The sequence below is a fragment of the Citrus clementina genome, unplaced genomic scaffold, assembly GCF_000493195.1.
Source record: "Citrus clementina cultivar Clemenules unplaced genomic scaffold, Citrus_clementina_v1.0 scaffold_5, whole genome shotgun sequence".
Taxonomy (NCBI): Eukaryota; Viridiplantae; Streptophyta; class Magnoliopsida; order Sapindales; family Rutaceae; genus Citrus; species Citrus x clementina.
Window position 1 is genome coordinate 42189617 of NW_006262201.1, and position 20388 is coordinate 42210004.

Below are 20388 nucleotides of genomic sequence, written 5' to 3' on the forward strand. Positions count from 1 at the left end.
TTGACTGTCAGATCGTAACCTGTTGTCCTGATAGCTCTCATTTGATTGCAGAGGGACTCCATGTGCGATTCTGAGATTTGATCGTGGCAGCAATTCCGCAAACATGTGTTCATGATATGGACGTTCCCGATATCATGTTGAATAGAGGAGGGGCTGCGTTCTGGAGCTTTGACTGTAATCAATGATTGTTCTGGTCTAGTCATACAGGCAGAAAGAAGCTTTACCTTGATGAAATTCCTTGTCAGGACTCAGGAAGGAGTGAAGGGCCTCTTCATGAGAAGTATGCAATTGCAGGAGCTGGCTTATAAATTCTTCACTAAGACTGTACTGTAGGTAAAACTGTCGCCTCTGCATTTCTGGTGGATATTTTGGAATTCATCATTGACAAGCTTCTTTGAACACTAATAATACTCACTAATGAGAGGGGCTAGTTCAACTTAAATTTTTCACTTAAAATTTTGACAGAAATTCTGAGTATTAATAATTCAATTGTAGATATTGAAAGTCAAATGCCAATTATAATGTATGATCCCTCAGACACCATCTTAGAATTTGGATTGGACATGAAGTCAATCAATTGATCAGTTAGGCGATTTAAAAGATCTCAAGAACGAGATGCATGGAGTTGTGTATTAGTGGATTAGGAAAGACTCATACAACCATTTGTTTCTTTGAAAGTGCCAGTCCCTCTTCTGCGAATAATTGAGCTGCAAACCCAGAGAAGCCATGGCTGAAACTGTATTCTGTATACCCTCTTTCCTAGCGCAAAGAATTTCAACCAAATTGTCGTCAATTTGGTTGTTGTAATAAGTTGAAATTTCTTCGCGTGCGTGTGTATTTTTACCTTTTTATCACACAGGTCCGCCGCTGAGCATGTTCATCCCAACCATTTGTTGAAGCCGCTGCTCCCATACACACAAAATAAAACACCATTATTTTTTGCTTGAACTACGACAGCATTTACAAAAAAAATTAGATGAGGAATAGAAAGAAGAACAAAAATAAAATTGAAAGCTCTTTAATTGGTTTTAATCGAGAGTTAGGTAGCTTTCCTGATCCGGCATTGGCTTTAGTTAAGAGACCATCATCTCAGCCAACGTTAGCAGCACAAATAATACTAAGATGGCGAGCTGAGACGTACATTGTATATTTGTATGTACGTACGCACTTATTAAATGCATATAACATCCGCCCAAAGTGATTATCCGATGTATCCAATTTGAGAGGTCAGTGGAGATAATTGATTAGAAGTAGTATGGTCACTATAATACATTGGCGCAGATTTATTTAAACGAGTAATCCATACAATTTTAAAAGGATTATGTCGGCGAATTCCTGTATAAAACAAAATTAGGCTTCTTACATATCTATTATGCAAGCAAGTCTGATTCTGAGAAAGATTTTTGGGTCTAATTTTTAGTTTCTATTTGATGTTACGGTTGAGGCAGGATTAAAGTGTTTAATAAATCTTTACTTCTACCTTTTAAAGCTAAATTAAATTTTATCTCATACTTTATAGTTAAAAAAAATCTTTTTTTTCTTCAAAATTATTATTTAATAATCATACTTAGCACATACTATTAATTTTTATTTTCATAATTGTAATTTTTTTTCACAATAACTATGATTTTTAAACCACAATATCTTAATACTAAATAAGATCTAAGTCCATAATATGTGCTTTTATTGTTTGGTCAGAGGAGATCATCCAATTTGAATAAACACTTTTGGACATTTAGAGCCTTCTGGACCATTCATGTGTGTAAATTATAATGTACTTTTGTGATAAGAAAAAGAGAGGGAGAATGAGAAACATTGTGGGATGTAATAGTGAAACATTGATGGGAAATTTACAAAAATAACCATAAAATTTTTACTATTTTCACAATTAATCCTCTCAACTTTTTTCTATCAACATTAGCCAAACACACGCTTTTCTCCCCAAATTACCCTTCTTTACAAACCAAAAGCAACAGGCTGCCTGTCGCACAGAGCTTGGCGCGACAGGCTACCTGTCGCACCAAACCTTGGTGCGACGGGCAGCTGTCGCACAAAGCTTGGTGCGACAGGCACCTGTCGCACCAAAAGTTGGTGCGACAGGCACCTGTCGCACCAAAAGTTGGTGCGACAGGTGCGTTCTAATATGGCATTCGATTTATTGGGGCCACCGTTTGAGCCTCAACCATCCAAGTATAGCACAAAAATTAACCCTTCATTACAAGATTAATTCTCTGAACTGCTTTTGTTCGCCCTGTAAAGGATTTGAGGAAAACAACCAATCACATGCACACACGTCTAATCGGCAGTCTTCTTCGCATGCATAACGCAAATATTCTGAAATATTTGCAGTCTTCTTCGCATGCATAACGCAAATATTTGCAGTCTAATTGGCCGTCTTCTTCGCATGCATAACGCAAACTGGGGGCAAATGGAGCCTCTTTCACCTTCTCCATCACCCCATACAAGGGCCAGCGTCCAGGCCATGGTCTGGTCTTCATTTTCGTGCCTTCCGCAGGCATCCAAGGCGCTGCTGTATCTCAATATCTCGGCTTCCTGAATAGAACAAATGATGGTAATATGAACAACAATGTTTTTGGCATGCAACATCTCTTCTCTCTTCTCCTCCGACGTACTTTGAAGAATATATACGCGACTCACACAAAGTCATGCGCTAGAATGATTCAGCAGGCGAAGAGGCTTTCAACGCCGCGAAGCGCCGGTACTGGGCAAAGATCAAAGGTTGGATGAAGCTGCACGGGTGGAACGAGAACAAGAAGAAGAGAATCATGTGCTGCAGAAGAGTAGTTTCGAGGTTTCGTTTCATCAGATAAAGCCTACGGGTTGGGACGATGATTACGTCGGCCATGATCGGAGATATCATTCGCTCACGGGGATGATGGTCGGAGAATGATTACATACATACATAATACATACATATATATTATCAATATATACTGTTATGTTGGCAGATCCGTATGGAGATATGATGACATATTATTCTAATTTGTGAAGGATTGATGACATTCCCCGTAAAGAAGACACGATAAATGGAGAAGCAGGACAGACGATACATTATAAAACTTCTTAAAATGAAAATTGCTGAAGTTGCCGCCGACGCCGCCGACGATGGGAGGTTCTTCGGTTTGGGAGAGATGGGAGAAAGAGAGATTGTTGGGGGAGAGATGAGAGAGAGGGGTATTTTGGTCTCAAAGGCTTTTTTATGGCTAATGTTGATAGAAATTTGTTTGGGGGGTTAAGATGGAAAAAGCCAAAATTTTTATGGCTATTGGTGTAAATTTCCCAACATTGATCCTCTCCTAGTCTTTTTTCTTCTAATCTCTTCATAAAATGAATAGTTAAAATTGAGTTTTAAATTTTAATGTTGGTAATCAAACTAATTTATTTCACTTTATTTATAATTAAACTGATTTTTTTTTTCACTAGATTTAAAATATTAAGAGAGGATTACATGTCAGTAAATACTTGGCTTTTGCAAGTTCACTTGGAAAATTAAAATACAGAATTTGTTAATTTGAGATCCTTTCATTCAAACATATAAAATACAGAATTTCGTGTCTTTCTTATTCAATACTCTCGCCAGTCATCACTCTCTAGCTAATAGCTCTTACTGCTCTTACTGCTTACCACAAATCGGCTACGCACTTTATACTTTCCATTAGACCACGTAATTGAACCAAAGACATCCTCCTTTAGCGGGGATAAGGCAGACGTAAAAGTCACTTGGTAACTCAACTTCTGCCCACTCTTTGTAAATTGCAATTCTTCTGGGATCACTTTCACATTTAGGCCTTGAGGTGCATCAACAGCTACAGTATAGATCGTTTCATTATTTCCCGCGACGTTTGTGACAGTTCTACTTATTGTCCTGCCTTCTTTGCCATCGAAACTTGATACTGCAATTGATGGGTAGTTGATATTTGATATTGAATCAACACCGGAATCCTTCGGACAGGCAAAATCTTTTGGTATAGTTGTAGCAATCATTTTGATTTTCGACAAATCGTACCCATAGTAACACAGAAAATTCAAGTAATCAAGAGTAGTGGTCTCGTAAACCAGCCCTGGTTGTAGTGATGCAGTTGTGCTAACTTCCCCTGCACCGAAATCATATGGTGTTGCTGCTGCCCCTGAATTTGTCGTTATCGGAGCCCTTAAATTGTTCGTTTGGGTTGCTGCAGGTTGGCAAAAGATTATTACAAATCAGTCAAGATTCAAGATAAATTATCTACATTTTGGATCGTCAGATTTTCACCTGTTGTCATGACAGCTGATTTAATTTCTGAGGGGCTAAATGTGGGATTCTGATGTTTGATGGCGGCAACAACTCCAGATATGTGTGGGCATGACATGGAAGTTCCTGAGATCACATTGAATAGAGGAGGTTCTTTGCCTTCTGGAGCTTCGCCCGTATCATTACCCATCCACGCTGCAAGTATGTTAACTCCTGGTGCTGTGATATCAGGCTGCATCGGATCAGAACAATAAGATATATATATATATATATATATTTATGCGGGAGGAATAGGATTATTTGATTTGCACAGTCAGTCATTGGGAGATTAATAAGAAGGTTTTACCTTGAGAATGTTCCTTGTCAGGGGTGAAGGGCCTCTAGCTGAGAAGTATGCAATTGCAGGCGCCGGCTTATATTTTGTCACCGAGACAGTAGGTAATATTGTTGCGACAGGATTTCTACACAATTTTTTTCGGATTCGTCATGGGTAAGCACCTTTAAACATTAACATACATATCTTGCAATTGATACAACAAAATTAATCAAATAACTAATTTATCACCTTTTTGAGTTGATATAAGCTAGAATTTCGGCAGCCTCCTTTGAACTAATCACAGTCAATGGAAAAGTACCATAACTGGATGCCACTGCTCTTGACTGATCATCAATAACAATTACACCAACACCTCCAAGACTCTTCACCCCATCCTTCTTATCCACTACTGAGCCCATATCATCATCATTGTCGCAAAGAACAATCTTCCCTTTGACCAAAGCTCCAGCCAGAGAATCCAAATCACAATTCCTGATAGTATTTTAGTTTCAAGACGAAAATATTAATTAGTACGATTATGTGATGTCTGCAAGAAAGCTAATTGCTATACATCTATACCTGTACTACATATAAGCTCTCATTACATTTACCTTGCTGCATTTTCGTTGGCATCGTCCTTCTTAGCTGACTTGGCATAAATTAGTGGGTACACAGGAGATTTCTGAAGATTGGAGAAATTTATGCTTTCTCCCTGAGGTGGTATCAATATTATTGCAATAAGTAATACGTAACAACTTATATACTTACCCAATTATATTTGTTTGGATTAACAAATGAAATTATAAATACCTTGATAACTTTGTTTCCACCCAATACAATATCAGACTCAAAATCTCTGTCAATGGTTGAAGCAGCAACAGTAAAAATCCAAGGTGCGAAATTCACAACTGATCCACTGGAAGGCCCGTCATTTCCCGCGGAGCAGACCACTGTAATACCGTGCTCCACCGCGTGGAAGGCTCCTAATGCAATCGGATCATCGGTAAGCGGACGCACGATTCCTGCGCTTCCACCCAGTGATAGAGATAGCACATCCACCCCATCCGCAATAGCATCATCGAATGCAGCCAATACATTTGAGCCAGTGCACCCATACTGAGGTGAGCAGACTCTGTACACAGCGATTCTTGATCCAGGGGACCCACCTATGGCAGTCCCAGCGGCCAGTCCGTAGTAAGATGCACCCTGCACAGCTTGTCCTGCCGCAGTTGACGCCACATGGGTGCCATGCCCTACCATGTCTCTAGGTGATTGGCCCTTTGCCACTACGTCATCTTCTATATCGTAAAATCTTGCTCCAATTATCTTTCTGATGATGATATAATAACCAGGAAAAAAATAAAATAAAATAATTTATTGCATTGTTTACACCTCCCGGAGTAATTAAGTAGATAGTAGGTATAAGCTAGTCTCATCCAATGAAATAATTAATTCAAACTTTGATCACCTATTGCAGCTGAAGGATACGTTGTCGTTTCCGGCATTGCAAGTTCCTTTCCACCGTGTTGGAATTGGACCCATATCTTTGTCATTGAAACTCTCTGACTCCGGCCAGACACCTTATAAGTTCGATTCCATGCATATATGTATTAAAAATTGCAGCTTATTTTATATACATACATACATATAGTCAAAAGAAAAATATAATAATGAAATAAATTAAATTAAACTATGCAACTAATTCATGTATTATATGATTATCGATTGTAATTGTTTGTACCTGTGTCGAGGATGCCAATTATGGTGTCGGATTCCTGATCCTGAGAGTTTAAACTGGGACTAGGGACCGAATCAATCAATACATCAGTTTGAATCTTCAAAAAGTCCCAAGAACGAGTCGTGTGGAGTTGTAGTACTGGATCAGGAAAGATAGATACGACTCCTGGTTTCTTGGACAATGCATGGGCCTCTTCTGCTGATAAACGAGCTGCGAAGCCTGAGAAGCCATGCTTGTAGCTCCGTATGATGGAATTCTTTTTCCTATCTCAAAAAAAAGATAAATTAATTAATTCGAACTAGCAATTTAAATTGTAACTCTTCATTAATATATTGGATTTGATATTAATTCACCATTTTAACATGGAGGCCAGTAGCTGAGCGTGGTCATCCCTTAATGAACCCTTTCCCGAAGCTGCTGCTCCCATGTACACGATATAGACACCATTTTTACTGCCTTGAGCTGCAGCAGCATCTCCAAAGAATGAACCGAGGAAGAGAAACAAGACTGGAAACAAAACTACAAGGCCTTTCATAGCTTAATTAATTCAACCAAGTATGCTCTGTAGCCAGCTAGTATACTTGAATTAATTAAGAAGGAATGGTCACAGACAATGCTGTGCTATATATATATATATATATAGAGAGAGAGAGAGAGAGAGAGAGAGAGAGAGAATAAGGTGGCGAGTGGAGCAATATCACCCATGCACAGACTTAAAGCTGATTATATCCACACAAAGTGCGATGCTGCTTATCTGATCGATGTATGCCACCCAGTGGTGGTGCTGGCGGTGGTGGTGATATTTCAGTGGTAATGCAAGCACTCTATATGTAATTGCTGTCACCATCTTAAGCTAACTAGCCAGCCCTAATATATATAGTAAGAAGATTTTGTTTGTAACTGAACAATCCATGCCATTTTGCTGGCCTATATTGTAGGAAGAGTATTTTAGTGTGCTTTCCAAAAGTAAATTTGTAATGTGTCATGATTGTTTGGGTGTATATATATATAGAGAGAGAGAGAGAGAGTAGTGATTTATTAGGCGACGATGCTCAGTAATAAAGTAACGCATTACTATCTCATCAGTTAATTCATAAATTCAATATCATTCACAGGAATCGCAAAATTATATCAAGTGTCCATGTACTCACCGTATATATGCATATATACAATAAGAAATTTCAAATCTTCAGCATCTTCTTGCTGGTGGGAGATTGTAGTGGGATATTCTAAATCAAAATGAGTGTCTTCGATCCTATGAATTGGCTAATAAAAACCCCACACGAAAGTTTTGGCAAACAAATCTGCCAATGTGGAGAAATGCTTTTGGGCACGGTGCTTATCTTTAGGATCATGCATCCACTTGTGTAATACTGCTTTTTAAGAAAGAGAGAAAGGGACTCTGATTACATGTAGAATTCATGTCTTCAGGGCACGCTCGACGGCTATGCCTATACATCATCATTCTTTCCATTTTGATAATTTGATAATAGAAACTGGGTCGGGAATCAACCAAAAACAATGTACTGGTGGTGTGATAATGTTTATGGGATTTTAAAGGAATCCCACGTAATGGGCAATAAAGTGCAGTTCCATCTTCTGTTTAAGTGGCTCATGAATATGCATGCTGCTACGAGTGCGCCACTTTTGCCACTAAATTTTTCGTTTCCTCCTCAGCCTGAGATAATTTGCCGAAAGTGGAAATCCACTTTCTATAATTTCTATTATAATACACTATTACTATAGAGTAAAGAAAAATTACTATAATGAAATAAATTCATTATGAAATAAATTTTTCTCTTATCTCTTATAATTTTTATATCCTTTTCATTACAAACATCATTATTGATTTTTTTATACAAATACATTATTATTCAACAACCATTATAAACTTGACACTTTGACAGTGTCCAGCTACTTACTGTATTTATTGGCTAGGGCCACACAACAATCACTGGACTGGTAAAGCTGATCTTAAAGTGGGTTTGACTTGGGCCTAGAAAACAAAAGCGTTTCGGAGTAGTTGCTAGGTTTATCTAGGCCTCAGAAATAACTAGATAAAAGCATTTCTGGCTTAATTTCGAAATTAACGCACTTGAAGAAGACATAGAAGTATCAATTCATCATCGAAACAGCCAACAAACTTGGTAGCCTCCTCCAAATGGTTGGTACAAAGTGAATGTGGATGGTGCTATTCAAATGCAAGATTTGATGGCAGGTTTGGGGCCAGTGATTAGAAATTGAAGTGGCAAGATCATAGCTCCAACGGTTCAGAGAGTTTGTTACCGAGGCAATGTGGCCTGTGTGGAGGCGGAAGCAATGGTGTTTGGTATTCAAGCTGTTCAACAAACAATATGTGTGCCTATGCTAGCTAATTGAATCAGACTCAACAGAAGTGGTGGAGCTCTCTTTGAAAAGGAAGAGTAGCATATTGAAATATCTTGCAGAATTGAAGAAATTCAAGCAAGCTTGGAGAACCAGAATATGTCATCAATTCAATATGTTCCAAGAAGATGTAATGCCATTGCTCACTCTCCAACTAAAGTAGCTTTAGAATTTGAGAACCCTGCTCTATGGATGGAGGATTTTCCAGCTTAGATTATGATGTTACTCTCAAAGTTTATTAAGTAGAAATCTTTACTTTCTCATCTAAAAAGAAGACAGAAGATTTAGCAAAATTTAACATATAGGGTCCCGTTTGGGATTTCTTTGCTTAAGAGTGATTTTTTGGAGTTAAAAATTAATTATGGTATTTAGTTGATTTTTAAAAAATTATCTTTTAATAAAATCACCTTACCTTACAACAAATTTTGAAAAATAGGGAAGGAATAAATTTTTAAAATTTAATTTTGACAATTTATTCTATACTTAATAAAATTATAGAGTCCCAATCTAGTCCAGGATTTAAAAGTACGTGAAAGTCAGAGAAAGTTTTAAAATCGTAGGATTTAAGAGACTTAAAATATAAAGTGTATAAACTGTACGGTTTATATATTTTCCCAAACTTTCCCGCACTTTAAAATCTCAAACTACACACACACTCTCTCATAAATATCATAAAAATCCAAAAGTATCCTTATTCAATTAGAAAATAAAATCATTAAATTTTAAGAGATTATTACTTTTACCCAATAAATTTTTTTTTGTGTGTGAGTGGGTAAGTTTTATTCAACATTTTATCCATTCCAGTCATTTATTTATATAGCAAGTCAACTTTAAGATTTACTAAATACATATGATTGATTATAAAATTCACAGCACTTTTAAAAAACTTACAAAATGTTTAACTAATTTTCTTCATAATTGACTATTTATATAGAAAAACTAACAACAATTATTTTTAAAGGTATATCATTACCAAATTGGCCCTTAGACTGATACCAACAAGAAAGTCTTTGTGGAACCTAGTCATCAGTGATGTTATGCTTACTAAATTGAAATACTTAGTTTAAATTCCAACTGATTTATTATTAATAAAGTTTCACCAATTTGAATTAGAAATTATAAAGATTAATAACTGACTATTAGTTGAGCCAATGAAAAAGTGACATATCTTTTACCACATTAATTAGGATAGAAACTAAAAATCTCAATTAAGTAAGCATAATATTATTGTATTTAATATTGTTTATGAGTCGGACTAACTTTGAGATAGTGATTGAGTTGAAAAATCTTATATAAGTCGGACATACCACATCGTCCATACCGGGGGGGGGGGGGGGGGGGGGGGCGGGCTCACATGCATAATTATAAGATCTATAGTAATTCAAAAAATATTTAAACCTAGTAACGAGATGTTATTGGATGATCTTATTGAAATCTTCGAAAGTTCGTCCTGCTACCTACACAATGTTAATAATATTAATAAATATTAAACAATTTTTTTAAGATGTTATATTCAGATTTAAAATAAAAATAAACATATTATTCAAATTTCAATTAAGTTATAATTACTTAAAGGAAAAAAATCATTTTCATCCCTAAAGTTTAATGTAATAGCTCATTTCATCCTTACTTTTCAAACAATAGCCTAAAATATCCTTCCGTTAACTCACCGTTAGTGTAAAGCCGTTAACTAGTAATTCATTGGGGACAAAATAGGATTTTTCATAAAAGTGATACAAACTATATTAAAATAATTTTTTTACACAATTAAATAACACTGCAAAATATGCAAAATTTATTAACTTGTTCTTAAATGAAATCAACGATGATATAGTTTGATATAGCCATTGAATAATTGTCATAAGGAACAAACCGTAATTAACACAATATCTTTAAATCATTTGAAGAAAAACTAAAAAATACCATGAATTTTTATGTGTTTGCATGTGCTGAATATTTTTTTTATCTTCAACTCAATTCAAGCCATTTTACAGTTCAATCAGAGAGTATACTTATATGAATAAGAAAATTGTGATATTTTTGGTACTTAAATTTAGGGTTTATAGGGCTTTTGTCAAAATAAAAAAAAAAGTGAAAAAAGAATTGCTTGAAATAAAAGTTTTCATCTTTTTTCAATATTTCCTATTTAGTGGGATTTGATAAAATCATTTTTACCCCTTAATGAATTACTAACAAACGATATTTAACTAACGATGAGTTAACAGAAGGATGTTTTGGATTATTTTTTAAAAAGTAAAGATGAAATGAGCTATTACATGAAACCCTATGGATGAGAATGACTTTTTCCCTTACTTAAATTCTAGATAAAACAAACAAATGCCACTTTAATCCCCTCAAATATGATATTAATGCAATTTGAATAAATATGATTATTTAATGCATAAATTGACATAGAAATTCTAAATTCAAATTTAAGAAATGTTAATGAGTACACTCAAATCCTAAAATTCACAAATTCAAAATATGTGTTATACACTATACTTACAGAGTTAAAATTCAAGTTTGCATGATATTTGTGGCTCCCTTATAATTCAACATGTGACAATGAGCTCCCAAGGGGGTGGTCGGGTTGGTTGTAGTGTAGTTGTAGCCTCTACCAAAATCCGGGTTTGATTATTGGGGGTGGTAAGGGGGGTAAAAATTATATTTGGGCTTCCCCACCCTCCCTTACTTTTTAAAAAGATTAAAAAAAATGTGACAATGAGATGATAAAATGATCAACCAATATGACAATTTTCTAAAATGCCACATCATACAGTATGAAAAAAGCTTCATTAAGCACGGAATCATTGTTATAATTTTGTCCATCGACATCTTTGTAAATATAGAAAAAATAATTTTGGAAACATAAAGAGTAATGATATTTAACTCCTTAAATTATATTAAAAATCTCTATTTTCAATTTATCTAATTATTTTTCAGAATTACCCTTATTAAAAAGAAAAATTATTATTTTTATGTTATTTTATTCTCTCTCTTAATCCCTCACTCTCTCCTCTTTGATCATAATCCCCACCACTTCATCAACAAGAAGTTCATCATCACCACCACCACTACCGTTAGCAATCATCTTCTTCACCATTAATCCATAACCTTCACCAATGGATAATGAGTTTTAATGTTCGATTTTGTTTCATTTTTATGAACAAATGTTGGGTTCTGTTGTTATTGATGATATTGATTTTAACTCTCGTGTGATAATCTAAGATTTTGTTTAATTTTAATTTATGATTTAATTAGGTGTTAATATTTGATTCAAGTCGTGGATCACTTACACAAATGAGACAGAAATTAGAAATGAGAAGTTAATCTATTAAGAGAGAAAAAAAAAATTTTTTTAATTATATTTTATATTTCAATAAGAGCAATTTTAAAATAAATAATATTTATTAAAAAGTGGCGATGGTAAGATAAAAGATAAAGCTATTTGAAACCCACTAAAATACTCTCTACACTCATTTATTTTTTATCACAAAAAAAAAACTCATCTATATAATTTACTGCAAAGGACAAGATGTTATAAATTTAAAGCAAATAATTTTACTCATCCACACTCGGATTAACAATTTTTCTACATTAAACTAATTTTATCAATGTCAGTCATCATTATAAGATTCTAACTACAAAAACTATGATTTCTAACTATAAGTGTTAGATAGATGATGATTACTAAAATAATTTCTTCATATATATTGGAAGCCCTTTTTTTTCTTTTTTTAACATTTTATTCTCTTTACATTAATAAACTGGCAATATTCTTCTGAAATGTAGCATGTTGAATTATGATTTGATTGAGGAAGAGAGATGTAATCATCCAATGACCAGAGAAGGTGCAAGAGAAGAGGGGAAAAAATGTTTTGAAATTTCTTTGATTTTAGTTTATAAGGGTAATTTGGTATTTAAGTAGGCACATAGAGTAAATTTTAAAATTTTGTAATAGATGTAGAGAATAAATAAGTGTAAAGAGTATTTTAATAAATTTAAATAACCCATCTTAATATAAATTGAGGGTGAAATATAACTACTCAATTTAAAATTACAATTCCGACCCTATCAGAAATTATAATTCTAACCCTAGGCCCCAATCACCTCAGATTGGTTTAGGATGAAGTTTGACAAATAGTTGGCCCCCGAATCACGTGCCCACTGGGCCCACCAAATAACGTTATGATCAATGGAAAAGTATATTGAAAGAGACTTCATAAATCATACTGTGGACCCAAATGTAGGGCCAGCCTTTTGTAGGTTATGATCAGATTCGGATGCACGTAGAGGGGTGCCCACTGCCAATCGGCCCAACCTCCTCTTTCGTCTTCATCTTCCCCCACTTTTTTTTAATCCCATTAAAATATTTTGAACAGTACAAAATTCTCTGAGCACCTCCGTTAGTCACAAGATAACTTTAATGAAACTTATTCTTCATAAACCCCATTCTTTCAAATTTTTATTATTATTGTTTAAACCTCATTGCAAGAATTTTTTTTGCCAAAAACAGTTTCAAATACCCCTTTAAGATTTTGATTGCTATAACTTACAATATAAAATTTGTGAAATTTGTATTTGTCAATTTAAAACTCCTAAAATTGGGTTTAAAAAACAAAAGAGGATTTATATGATATTTTACTGTCAAAAATTTTTAAGAAAAGAAAAAAATTGTAGGTATGAAGATGATTTTTCTTTCTTAAAAAAATATTTGTCATTAGAGTGTGGGTTAAATTTGAAATTTTCCCTTTACATAGTTTTAATGAAAGTTAAAATTATCGCCGAGTGGCTCCCTCACGATTGTGAGGGTAGTGATTCGAATCCTCACAAAAGTATTGTAGGGACTTAATTCTTTTTTCAAATTTGAGTGATGATAGTCTTCTCTCTTTTGAAATGTGAGTGAAGTTGACGTCCCTCAAAATATTAGAGAGTGTTAGAATGTAAGATTTAATGTAAACTAGTCTCAGTAATTATCTGATTATAAATATCAGTTATAGTATCATTTAATATGAGTTGTAACCTGAGTAATAGTTTCACGTAATTTTAAAAAATAAAAGTTAAAATTGTAAAATTCCTAAAAGGATTTTTTTTTGGGGGGGGGGGGGGGGGAAGGGATGGGGTTGTGGGTCAACACTTCAACTTTAAAATCACTTTTGTCATCACCACTCTCCAGATTGTAACTATGCATGATAATTGGGGATGGTTATCTAGATCGAGAGTTGTTTATTAATTTAATTCAATACGAATTAAATAGGTTTGGTCTGACAAAAAAATTAATTTGTTTAATTAAAGGTGGGTGAATTTGATTTGAGTCACTGAATAAACTAATAGCATTCAGGTTTGAGATCACTAACTCATTTATTATGATTCATTTAATAAATGAGTGAATTCAATTTGGATTTTAATTATTGTTATTTGTATTATTAAAGATTTGTAGTTTAGTGTTTAGATGACTAGATGTTTTAATCATAGGATATGATTTTGATTATTCGTATTTTACAAGATGTTAAATTTGTGATTTTTATATTTTATTTTGTTTAGTTTTTATTTTTAATTATTATTTTATAAACGAATCCATATTCAATTTGATTCGTTTATAATGGCTAAACATATTGTAAATAAATTTAGATTTGATTCTATTAGTATATTAATTTTATTAAATCAATTAAAAGAATCGAATTGAATACTCATTTACTAAAAGAATTTAATTCAAATCAGCGGTGTTTTGACACAATTATTTTAAAGTTCGAATCGAATACCATTTGTTTATTCATTTTGCCACCCCTACTAATAATGCATTGGATGACTTGTGGGTGGGCACTATTTGATTCAATTTTTTAACCCAACTGAGTTGAATAAAAACAAAAAAATTTAAGGATTATGAATTGAACTAAACTAAAATTAGTTCACTTTAATTTGATTCGGTTTGATTTTTTTTTTCCCAATGACTGAATTTTTGTTTTTACCCATCCCTTAATTACACTAGATAAAAGATGCCAACAAAATGGGTCATCATCACCAATATTCTCATATTTATGGAGAATGCTACTGCATTATTTATTTATTTGTTTATTATTATTGTTGCTATTATTAGGGTTAATTACCCCAGGATGATACATGTTTTGACAGTTTTTAAAAAAGTGACATGTTTTAAAAATACTCGAAAAGGTGACATTCCATTAACTTTTGTCATTAATTTTAAACGACCAAGGGAAAAATTGAAAAAAATAGATTTTTTTTATAAAGCCAAAGAGATTAAAATATTGGATTTATATAATGCTTTAAAATTCATAGAGATATGCTTCTTTATGTTCACAAATCATTTGGATTCAACAAGAATTTTTTTTAAAAAAAAATTTGTTTGATTTAACTAAAAAAAGCCATGTTAATTAGATTTAGATTTAATTTTATATATTTTTTATTTAAAAAAATAAAAATAAGCGAGTAGGAGCAAAAATATTATTTTGTAACTAATTTTAGGGATAGTAATGTCATTTTGTAAATTAATTGTACGGATAGAAATATTATTTTGTAATTAATTTTACTATTTCCGTTAAAGTTAACGGCAAAAGTTAATGAATGTCACCCACTTAAGTATTTTTAAAAAATGTCACATTTTTAAAATTTATCAAAAAATGTACCACCCACAAATAATTAACCATTATTATTATTATTATTACTACTACTACTACTACATCTAAGAGACAATCTGTTACCTTATATCCAATTAACATTATTATTTTTTAATTGTATATTGGTTTTACAATCAGAAACTTATTGTGAATCGATGTTCATACAATAATGTCATATCCAAGGTCAATGCGGATGGTTTAAAAATCAAAGGCGGTAAAGATGGGATCGACTCTTCTTTTTAATATGGGAGATAGTTATAATTCATCTTTCTTTTTTTTTTTGGAAAAAAGTGTAAAATTATAATGCTAAATAATGATGTTTGACATCAACTAATAATAATAGTATTATAAACATTAATTAATAGTATCACAATTCTAACTGTCGTAAGTTAAAACGTAAACAATGCTTCTAGATTCTAATATGCAAATTATAAAGGGTCTACCTACCAGAGCCACATCCAGATTAAACAATTCAAAGATGAGTAATGAGAGTCAAGACGAGAGAGAGAGAGAGAGAGCAGGCGAGTCACTGAATTCTAATGCCAACTCAGAGAGACCGCATTGTGAAATAATTTTTTTTTTTTATCTTAACTAAGAAGTATCATGGGGAGAGCCTAATTATGGAAGACACTTTTAAATTCGTATCATAATTTAAATTAAAAGTCCCTGCTTAAATCGGAAGATATATATTCTTCTAATAAATATGATTTTTCTGCGACTCAAATTAAAAAATAAACCCAATCAAATTATTAAATTATTTAAAGGGACTTCATTATCAGTGTAACCAAGACTTTATTAGGCCACTTCGGCCTTGGTCGAAGTGGTGGGCTGCTGCCCTCACAAACATTGTGAGGGCAGCGGTTCTAGCCCCCACAAAAGCATTGTGGGGGCTAAATATTCTTTATATCCTTCTCCCTTGCGAAATACAAATGGAGTATGGACATCCTCTCATGTGAGGGGTTATTTGTATTGGGCATGTACTTCATAGAATTCATTGTAATAATATAAGTCCCAATTATATATATCTGATTATAAATATCAGTGTAATACCTCTGTTACAATAAGCAGTTGTTGTAAATATCTGTGTAATGCAGTAATCGGATGATTAATCAATCTAAAAAAAAAAAAGACTTTATTAGTACCGCATCGTGAAATATTAAAAAAGAACAACCAACCGCTACTGGTTACGAAGACCGAGCCAAAGCGCACAGTAGCCGACATTGTTGCGTTGTTTGCTAGCTAGCTCACTAGCTGACTGACAAGCAGTGCTCATTTCTGAACTAAAAGCCAATGAGCTTAACTAGATATTGCTTTGGTGACGATCGACATGACTGCCTGCACACATGCCATTGTTTGAACTTTGGTGCTTTCCTTCCTTTTTCTTTCATTTATTTTTATTTGTTTTTTGAACCAAAAAAAAAAAAAAAGGCATTGAATAGTGAATACAAACTACATCGTACAATCCCAACTTATTTCGCATTGACCATTTCGGGATCTCCAGTGTCCCACTCACAATATTACATTTGCAAATTCCAATGCATATTCAATTAAGGAGGAGCAATTTTAGGATTTTAGTCTAAACTAAGGGTGGGACTAGTGCTGAATTTTGCAAAAATAAAAAATGCGTTTGGCCGGGGGTTTTCATAATCATAGCTACGAAGAAAAATTATGGACCCAATGATATATTAAATATAAATATGAAATTTTGGTTTAAAAATAATAAACACACAATAATTTTTAATATGTTTATGCAATAATTTTTGTTTAAAAATATTTTAAAATAAAATAATAAATAATTTTTTATTACTACATTATTTTACTTATTTATTCATTTTTTCAAAAATATCTAAAATAACAAAAAGATAAATTTAAAATTTATGCATATCACATAACTATTTTAAAATAATTTTTATAAAAATTATATCAAATATAATTTTACTATTTATATTTTCCAGATAAACTACCAACCGCATTTTACTTTTTTTTTTTAAAATTTTTTGATGTTACTTTTAAAATAAACTATCAAACGCGTTTTTATTTTCACCAAAAACTAATCTTTCTTATTTTTTTAAAAAAAATCAAAAATATTATTTAAAAAACAACAATAACAAACGCACCCTAAAAAAACTGGATATAACTTCTGAATTAAGCGGCATTCATTTTAGTTAGTAAATTGAAGAATAACTAAAGTAAACGACAAAAGAGAAAAATATCCACTGAGCGATGAGAGAGAGAGAGAGAGATGCCCTGTACCTAAAATTGGAATCATATGACATTAGAAAAAGAAGAAGCTATGGTCGTCACACTCGCATACTAACAAAGATAATTGACTTTGATAATAATGACTCGGGGGTATAGTGATTGTGAAAGGAAGGAAGATAAGGTTGATAAGGCAAAGAGAAACAGAGAAGGCCATTACTGATATAGCCAAACACGTCCAATCTTTTTGATACTGCACATCTTTCCATTGGCAAGCATACAAAATAGCAATACTTTAGTTTTACTTCTTGGGAGAAGAAAGATATAAAGCCAACGAGATTAACAAAAAGAAAAGCATCCATTACATCGTTAGTTCACAAAATGCCCACCGTCGGTCCTGCAGCTTTGCTTGGGAGGGGGAGGGGGATCCATCCAACCAAATACTCTCTAACTCTCCCCTCCCGCTTCGTGTCTTTAAATTTTAAAACCCACTTGACGATACATAGAGGTTTCGTACCTAAAACCAAAAAAAAAAAAAAAAAAATCAAGCTTATTAGAATACATTTTTAAAATAAAAAATAAACCCCCTATCACTCTAGTCTCAACCCATCATTCCAGTCTCCTATTATTTTAAAAGGCTGGCAAATTAGACGAGAGTAGGTCAAATGGATGAAAAAAGGCAAACAATAAAGAACTAAAATAAGAAAATGGCTGAATGCTTAGCTTATTCTTACTTCTCAAAATGGAGCACTTGAGGTTCTATAGAGCGAGGGCTTTTTTGTAAGCTGCCCAGAAGCCGCCAACAACTGTAACACATGACGACAGCAAGCGGCTTATTGCTAATTAATTTTAACATAAAAATTAAAAAAAATTTGTATAAAAATTATCACTCGTTCATTGACCTGCTCTAACTGCCTTCTCAGCTTGGCATTCTCTTTCTCCAAATGGGCAACTTCTTGTTCCAACTCAGTTGTATAAGCCTGCATAAACATAATTTGCCAAAAAAAAATTTTAATTAAAAAAAAACAACCCTCAGTAAAATGAAAAACAAAGAAAGAAAGGAACATTCTGATTTAATAGAAAAGAGGGGGAAAAAAAAGAAAGTGAGGTTCCTGCTTTCTGGCTCTGGAGCGAGCGGCTGACTCTCGATTCTTCATCATGCGCTTATGTCGGCGATCAGTCAAATGCCCCTCATGTTCTTGAGGCCTTTTGAAGCAAATAGAGGACACAACATGAGCAGGAGCCAAAGCATCATCAAAAGGGGAGTTGCAGTTGTTGAGAGGGAAACCCTGTAGCAATTGATGGCTTGGCCTTTGATGATGATGAGCCAGAGGGGCAGGGACATTTTCAAGATAATTAAAGCCAGACCCAGAATTCAGGCTCAACAAAGCGCCGCCGTGATGTGGAGCCAAATTGCCAAAGCAAGAGCTGTTTGAGGGCTCAGCAGTACTGGGGTGTGCAGCAGGAGAAGCTTTTGTTATTGGTGGGTCTTTGTTAAATGGCCTTGCAAAAAAGTCTTGAAATATTAAAGCTGCACTAGTGTTTGGGATGCCGGTAGTGTTTGGGATGGCAGTGTTAGCGTGATCTTGCAAAGAAGTTAGGCTTATGTCCTGCCAAACTTCTTCCATGGATTTTTTGTTAGGGGTGCCTGGCGATGAAGGAGATGAACATGAAGATGATGATTTTGAAATTGAGCTTGAGATTCCATTCTTGTTGTTTCTAGCTGGAGATGGCCACATGGTGATGGTTCTCAAGAAGGAGAAAGTTGATCACTAACACGAACAGAAAAGTTTTTTGTGTACTAAGTAGTTATGGTTTTGGCTTTCAAAATAAAATACAAATTAGAAAATTTACATTTTTTTTAATGCTTCAGTTTAAGAGCTCCTGCGGGTTGTGACTTGGAGTTGGATATCATTTTATAGGGGGCCTTGAAAGAGCTGCTCCCCTGCTTTTGTGCGGTTGTGGTTTTTTTTTTTTTCAATTTTTATTTACAGTAACAAAACATGAAATATAAAATAATGGTGTATTTACTAATTGATAATTAAAATAAAGAATAAAATAAAAATAAATTATTTAATTTATTTTTATAAATTAGAATAGAAATTAATTATATTATTATTGATGTGTTTATTTTTTTATAATTAAAATAAATTATTACAAGTTATTAAAATAATCTTAATTGATTGTTGTTATTATTTATTATAATAATTATGATTATGATCATTATTATTATTCAAAATAATCATTGTTAATAATAATTTTATTATTATTATTAAATAATAAATTATCTATTTACAAATATTACAAAATTTTTATAGGGATTAAAATGTAAAAAGTAACAAAATATAATGGGGGACAATTTGAAGATTATAAAAATGTAATAGGGGTAAAAGTTTGGGAAATGGAAACTCGATTTTTAAGCCCCCACGCGAATTAAGTTCTCATTTCATAATCTCAAAAATAAATTAGTCCCACATGTTTCATTCCGATCGCCTCTATGTTAATAAATAAATATCATCAATTATTCTCATCTCAAATTCTGATTCTCTAATCTTAAAACTAACCACACCCTAAATGGGAAACAAATGTGTCAAGCTTTATACATAAAATACTGCCGAAAACCCCTTTAACAATTCTCACTTGTCACCTTCCTTTCTAATTTTGATTTTTGAGGAAACGAATTCTCACTAGTTGCATTGCGCAAAATTTTCACAATTTTTATAGCAAATTTTTCTTCCCAATCTAATTGTAATAGAATGTGTTGCAATAATTTTGTCCATTATAGCTACAAAAGCAACACCAGTGGAATTTAGGGCTACATTCCTCATCAACGCTGCATAGAATCGTAGACTACTCCTCCATC

At 33.2% G+C, this 20388-nt stretch overlaps 2 protein-coding genes across 3 annotated transcripts; both read right to left on the bottom strand.

Moving 5' to 3' along the window:
- Positions 1-3542: 3542 nt before the first annotated feature.
- Positions 3543-6930, bottom strand: LOC18041741 (CO(2)-response secreted protease). 2 transcript variants are annotated; one of them, XM_024182931.1, is made up of 9 exons: positions 6660-6930; positions 6310-6569; positions 6037-6148; positions 5379-5898; positions 5180-5280; positions 4818-5060; positions 4599-4713; positions 4274-4484; positions 3543-4193 (listed from the first exon to the last, which is right to left on the bottom strand). In XM_024182931.1, exons 1-9 carry the CDS (start codon positions 6839-6841, stop codon positions 3616-3618), a joined length of 2322 nt encoding a protein of 773 aa, XP_024038699.1. In that variant the 5' UTR covers positions 6842-6930; the 3' UTR covers positions 3543-3615. The 2 variants fall into 2 exon arrangements, with proteins under 2 accessions (XP_024038699.1, XP_024038700.1); XM_024182932.1 differs by lacking the exon at positions 3543-4193 and having other exon boundaries at positions 4300-4471.
- A 10907-nt stretch (positions 6931-17837) lies between these two features.
- On the bottom strand, positions 17838-19364 carry LOC18041742 (bZIP transcription factor 27). The gene is made up of 4 exons (XM_006435166.2): positions 18638-19364; positions 18428-18505; positions 18260-18331; positions 17838-18042 (listed from the first exon to the last, which is right to left on the bottom strand). Exons 1-3 carry the CDS (start codon positions 19262-19264, stop codon positions 18263-18265), a joined length of 774 nt encoding a protein of 257 aa, XP_006435229.2. The 5' UTR covers positions 19265-19364; the 3' UTR covers positions 17838-18042; positions 18260-18262.
- Positions 19365-20388: the final 1024 nt, after the last annotated feature.

Coding starts and splice junctions, on each gene's coding strand:
- LOC18041742 (XM_006435166.2), bottom strand. CDS start 19,264: ATGTGGCCATCTCCAGCTAGAAACAACAAGAATGGAATCTCAAGCTCA. Junction 18,506..18,637: donor GCTCCAGAGCCAGAAAGCAG/GAACCTCACTTT, acceptor ATGTTTATGCAG/GCTTATACAACTGAGTTGGA. Junction 18,332..18,427: donor TGAGAAGGCAGTTAGAGCAG/GTCAATGAACGA, acceptor CATGTGTTACAG/TTGTTGGCGGCTTCTGGGCA.
- LOC18041741 (XM_024182931.1), bottom strand. CDS start 6,841: ATGAAAGGCCTTGTAGTTTTGTTTCCAGTCTTGTTTCTCTTCCTCGGT. Junction 4,485..4,598: donor TGACAAGGAACATTCTCAAG/GTAAAACCTTCT, acceptor GATCCGATGCAG/CCTGATATCACAGCACCAGG. Junction 4,194..4,273: donor ATCAGCTGTCATGACAACAG/GTGAAAATCTGA, acceptor GCCAACCTGCAG/CAACCCAAACGAACAATTTA.